This window comes from Vanellus vanellus, assembly GCF_965231255.1.
Source record: "Vanellus vanellus genome assembly, chromosome: 11".
NCBI lineage: Eukaryota > Metazoa > Chordata > Aves > Charadriiformes > Charadriidae > Vanellus > Vanellus vanellus.
In genome coordinates this window covers 22,214,754-22,220,753 of record NC_138916.1, presented here as the reverse complement: position 1 = coordinate 22,220,753, position 6,000 = coordinate 22,214,754, and the positions used below count along the sequence as shown (strand labels likewise).

General features: G+C 53.3%; 1 protein-coding gene across 1 annotated transcript in view; it reads left to right on the top strand.

Annotated features, from left to right (window-relative positions):
* Positions 1-661: 661 nt before the first annotated feature.
* The window catches only part of IGDCC4 (immunoglobulin superfamily DCC subclass member 4), a gene marked incomplete at its 5' end in the record, with an annotated part of 94,768 nt that continues 89,429 nt past the window's right edge, over positions 662-6,000 (top strand). The window contains one exon of the mRNA XM_082488708.1: positions 662-767. Within this exon, the coding sequence (XP_082344834.1) occupies positions 662-767 (106 nt within the window). The remainder of the gene's footprint in view (positions 768-6,000) is intronic.

Sequence of the window (6,000 nt, the reverse complement as noted above, 5' to 3'; positions counted from 1 at the left end):
GAACTGGGCCTGAGCCCGCCGACAGCCAGGCCTGCAGGAGGGTGGCCATTAGCCCTCGGGCAGCCACTGGCCCTGGGTGCCTTGTGCCTGTTCGTGGAGAGCGGTGGGCGGCCACGGGTGGACACTGCAGAAGGCTCCCGCAGCCCTGAGGGGACAGAGGGGCCGGCAGAGGGGTCCCCCCAGTGCACCGTGAGGGGGAAACCGACGGCTGGTGGCAGCGCGGTATCCTCCGCGCTCACTCGCGGCCAAATGGGGCGGGGTTGTGTATGGGAATAATAATGAAAAAACACATAAAATGTTTATAACAACCCCCGTCTGCCGGCTTGGGGAGCTGCCCGCCCGGCGGAGGAGCCCCGCACCTGCCGCGGCCGCCCGTCCCCCGCTTCCCCCCTTCAGAAAACGGGGCCGCTCCCCCCGCCGCGGGCTGGCAGCAACCTGTTGGTGCCGCCGCTGTCGGGGAGGGCGGGAGGAGCCCCCCTCGGCTCCTCGGGCGGCGAACCCGCTGACAAAGGCGGAGCAGCGGCAGGCCAGGGCCGCCCCCGTCCCCCGTCCGCCCCCCGGCAGCGGGGCCCGGCGGCGCCGGCGGGCAGCGGCGGGGCTGGGGCTGGGGCGCTCGCACAAGATGGCGGTGGGGCGGCGGGAGAGCGCGCTCCCCTCTTAGATGCGGCCGCGGCGGCCCCTGCTCCCGGCGCCCGGCGGGGCTTACATGGCGCTGGAGGACCTGCTTTGTCTCTGCTTCTCCGCCCTCGCCGTCCTCGCCGTGCAAGGTGGGTGAGGAAGGAGGGGGTGGGGGGGTGGGTGCGTGTCGGTGCCCCCCGAGCCCACGGACGGTCGCGGTCGCGCGGGGGGCCGCGGCGCCACCTGCCCTCACACCGCGCCTCGCTCGGCCACGGGCAGCGGGACCTTCTCCCCCGCCGCTTCTTGCCCGCTTGTAACAGCCTTCTTTACCCCTTAGTGGCCATTCCCCCCCCCCCCCAGTAGCCACCCTCCCGCCTGTGGCTATTTTTCAGCACCCACCCCCCCGCCATCCCCTTCTTTCACGGGGCTGCTTTTCATCCCCCCTGAGTCAGGCGACAGCCACACTCGTGGCCTCAAGCCCTGTCTGGACGGTGGCTCCTTTGGGCGTCACACAGGGTGTCCCCCACAGGGACCCCCCCTCAGAGGGCTGATGGGCCGGAGCAGGCCAGCAGCAGCGACCCCCGGGCCAGTGAGAAGTTTCCTCTGGAGGGAGGGCTGCTGTGCCGGGCTGGCTAGGGGCTGAAGCGCTTGTCCAGCGCGGGGCTGGCCCGGAGCAGGCCCAGGTGTCTGGCAGGGCCATGGCGGCGACCCTCGCCTTGCCTTGGCCCGCTCCCGCCGGCACAGGACGCCGGGGTGGGCAGATGTCCCGGTGGTCAAGGAGGCGACCCAGGAGTAGCCATGGTCCTCGCGCCCTCCGTTTTGCAACGGTTACGCAAACGGCTCTGTGCGCGGGTACACGTACGCCTGTCGCGCTGGCCGAGTTGCTGCCTTTGCCGTCGAAGTTTGCACTGAGGGTTGTTGGAGCCGCGGACCTTGGGGTGCGTGGTTCCTTCCCTGTGTGTGCACAGACCTGCAAAAGCTTTTGTCTGCATCCCCGAGAAGGGGTTGGAAAGGTGTAGGCTGGCGGAGCTGCACCGAAAAATGTGAGCCGTGTGTGTGCCCTGCAGTTGCTCTCGTTTAACTGCTCTCTGCAGTTTTGCCTCCTAAACGGGGGGATTGCGGTGGAGGAGCCATCCCTATGCCATTGTACATTTTTATTTCTTGTTGTGATGCATTCAGGTTCGGCAGAACATAATAACAGCACGAAGGATAGTTAGTCTTTATGGCTTCGAAAACAGCCTTTTGGGGGAGAATACAGTGTGGTAGGCGGCTGCAGGGTTGTTTTTCGTTTCTTTTTCTCAAAACATTGTGAGCTCCTGTAAGGGGTAGGTTAACATTTGATATAGGTGCAGCCTTACGGTGGCTGTGTGTTAAAGTGAATAACGGTCCATGTAAATGGCTCATTGTCATCAGTGCATGTGGGTTTTTCTAGATGGATGGCAGTCTGTGACCCCACTAGCAGAGGAACAGGTAAGCTGGGGTGGGTGGGAGCTGCGTCTCCTGCATGTTTGAGCAAACAGCTAAGTGGATCCCGAGGCTCGTAATGGAGAACAATGATTTAAAAAAAAAAAAAAAGAATAAAAGGTGTAGTGAATTGGATGTTGTTTTTCAAACCCACGTCAACAAGAAAACTTCAAATGCTTTGCGGGAATTTGCAGTTGTAGCTTCTCTGCTTTTTTTGCAAGCATTTGGGCAACCAGTGAAAATTGTTTCTGTTTGTTTTCTAACAATGGGCCACGTATGGTGTAGAGGTAGTGAGTGCGGCCGCGCAGTCTGTGGACGTGCTGCTCGGTACACGCAGATGTGCTTTTCAACAGGTGGGTTTGATTCTGAGAAGGAAAACATGGACTTGTTTCAATCTGAAATTAATTTGGCAGAGGGTTGAAATGGGTTTGGGAAAGTCTGCATTTGATCCTGAAGCCTGTGTGTTTTGATCCAAAGCTCAAGCCTCACTGGGTATGGAATACTTAGGAGAGAAGTAGACTGGAAAACCTTCCCCCCTCTGTGGACTTGATGGAAGCCGTGCCAGTTTACACTAGCTGGGGATGTGATCCAGTGTTTTGAGAGCCTTCTGCCTGTCCTACTTTGAGACTGTTTTCCCTGCAGTAGCAGGAAAGGGCTTAAGGAAAAAAAAAAAACAAAAACAAACCGAAACAACCCCTCTTCAGTTGACCCTGGCAAGGGGGTTGTGCTGGTTGCTTTCCTTGGGGCTCTCTACAGGGGACGTGTTGGTGGGAAGTGGGCTGAGCCTTCCACCCGAGGGATCGGCTGAAATCCATCTGGGTTTATGTCATTTGGATTTGTGGTTGAATCCTCTTGCTGCAGAACAGATTTCCTTTTTCCTTTTTACCTAACTTTAGTTGTGATTTGTTTTACCCTTCCTGTCGCATTCGTCTTGGCAGCATAACCCCGCAGCCTGCTGCGTGCAGCGAGTGCCTTTGCCCGGGGAAGTCAGTGTTGCCATTGTTTGGGGATCGCGCGTCTCTGCTGCTGCGGTCGCCTGTGCTTCGCAGGACGTCACCTGCATGCAGATCCGCTGGCCCTGTTAGCTGTGGTGTTGCACTGTTGCCTGTCCCTGGGCTGGGTTGCAAGGCGGCAGGATGAGTGGTGCAGGGAAGGGGTGTTTCTTACAGTCCCCAAGAAATGGGGGGCACTGACAGTGCCAAACACCGGTGCACACCACATTAGTGAGGTTTAGCCCGTATCATGTTTCCAGGGGCAGGTTTCTCGCGCGGGAGCTTGCTGCTGTTGTGCTGTGGCTGTCATGACAGCCAGTCCCCGAACCCTGACGGCAGAGGCTGCTCGAAAGTGGGGAATGTTTCTGCTGGTGATTCCCTGTTTCTCTTCTGGTCTGTGAGGCTGAAGCAGAAACCGCTCAGGCTTAGTTCTGTGGTTTTGTTTTGTTGTTTTTGTTTTTTTTTTTTCCTGTTTTCCCTAGCTTTTTCCTTCTCTTTTCTTTTTTTTTGTGCCTTCTTCTTTCACTACCTTGAAGTCCAGAGTGAGGCAGAACCCGCTAATTTTCTGATGCGTCCCCGCTTTCTGCAGCAGACTTTCTCCTGGCAGCTGTAGCAAGTTTGATCTGTTGCTGGGGGCCCCATGCAGGGTGGGTGTATCGCTGATGGTACACGAGCCGCTTCAGAGTGGCGCAAGTAATAATTTAAAAAGAAAATGTTTGGCAATCTGCCTTTCCCTGAGGAGAAAGGGAGACGATTCTTCCTGCGTGCATGCTTGCAGCCTGATTTGGAGCTGGAGGCAGCTTTTGTGGCACGGCACAGATTTCTGTGCATCAGGGGCACCAGAGCCACCTGCATTTGGGAACTGCTGGGGTGGGCTGGGTGTTCCCGTGGCATACGGGACATCTTACTTGATTGCCTGCTGTGATCCTGGGCCAGTTGCTTCATCTGCTCTGGTATCCTCAGCGCCCATCTTCAGACAAAAGTAGAGATGCTGCACGCTTCTCTCTGTTGAAGATGTTGAGAGGATAAAATCCATCAATGAAGATAAACTCCGTCAATAAGTATTCAGCATGTCTATGATCTTTGTCACTACAGTCTACAACTATCCTGAGGGCAGGGCGCTGCATTGCCGCATGTTAGCTCATGAATTCGTGAGTCCTGATAGCGTGTTGCTTGCTGGGTGATTTGAACTCTGCCTCCCTCGGAGCTGCCTTCCCAAAGGCTGGCTGTTCTCCCAGGGAGGAATCCCGGTGCTTGTGAACCAGTTTGGGTGTTTGCAGTGTCAGAGATGCTGCTTGCACGATTTACACGCTCCTCTCCTGTTTAAATGGCTGCCTGGCCATTAAACCTAGTCATGGTTATATAATTAAGATGGGAATTAATATTTAATCTGATTGTAATTTTTTGCTGGAATCCATCCCAAACTGTATCTCTGTGTGAGGTGAGTGGGTACCTGAGGGAAAACTGAGGCTGGTGTTACACATAGGGCATTTTTTGCTTGGACACTGAGAATTACAGACCTGTGTTGACCGATGGCACAAACCCTAACTTTTACAAACCTGGAGCGATCGTAGTCATTTTGTTATCTGTAGGAAGCAAATGTTTGCTTTATAGTCAGCTGTAATATTAGAGGGGATATGGTAAATCCTTCTTATCAGTATTTGCCAAGTGCATGTGGGGCCAAAATCAACTCTGGTGCAATTTTGTTACTTTCTGGAGAAGAACTGGACCTGCTTGTCTACAGTATTTTTAGCCTGGTTTTCTAAGGAAAAGAGGCTTACGTAGTCATGCTGTCTGGTTGTCTGTCCATTTCCCTTTCCTTTTCCAAGTAATTCTTGGACCTGCTGATCAGTCATAGCTAGTGTGAATATGGAGAATTCAGAGTTTTTGAAAATAAGTGATCAAGCAGAGAAGAGAGATGCAGTTTCTGCATGGACGGAAGGAGAGGCACTGGAAAACCCACCTAGGGGAGGAACCTGAAGTGCCTCAACTGCAGAAAGAGCTTTGAACAGAGCTTGCCCCTTGTTCGGGTAGGACAGGGTAATCAATCACGAGACGCAAAGCTGCAGGAAATCACAATCTCAAGTCCTTTTATCCACTTGTTTATTTTATTTTTGAAGTCTTTTATGCTTGAAAACATGCTGTTGTTTTATAGTTACGTCAGCATTCACGTCACAGGGCTTGGTAGCTGTTTTGCTTTCCTCTCTTATTGGGAAAGCGTTTTCCAAACACAGAACTTGGAGCTGCTGTGACATTGGCTCTTTCTGTTGTCTTTGTCTTGGTCATTTGCTGTCTCTACCTCAGTTTCCTGGTTTGTTCCAGCTGAGCAGAAGATGCTGTTGCAGTCTGTAAGCATATGAAAAACACTGTCACTCTTAAGAACCCTTCTTGCATTTATTAAAATCCCATGAGTAAGTGGGACTTCCAAGTGCTGCTTATGCTTTTCTGACTTAACAGCATCTTGATGAGAGGATCCACAGTTGTTAAAACTGAATCTGCCATCTTCATAAAAAGTAGAACTGAGCTGTGTTTTCATGAGCCCTTCTAGAGATGCTAAACCCCACACCAGACATGGGGAGAAGGACCCAAGAGCTTCTCCTAGTTTGTCTTTCACTGGTACGCTGAAGTCATCCTTGAAACACCATTGAATTTCCTAATTGTGAAGAGTAACAGAGCCTTCGTAGGGAGGGGAAGAGCTGGTCAGTGTGTACTTGCAGGAAGGTAGATACCTGCTGGAGTTGCAGCTGCTGAGAAGAGAGATTCCCTGGGAGAACCCAAACACTTGTCATTGGTCTTGTTTGAGCATATCTAGCACTTTATTGTTTGCAGGTGTCAAGACACTTTGCTCGTTAGTGTGTAGGTTGTGGTGCTTCTCCCTTGGACATGTTTTCTTTCATATCACTGATGCCTTTTGGTGTCTCTGTTT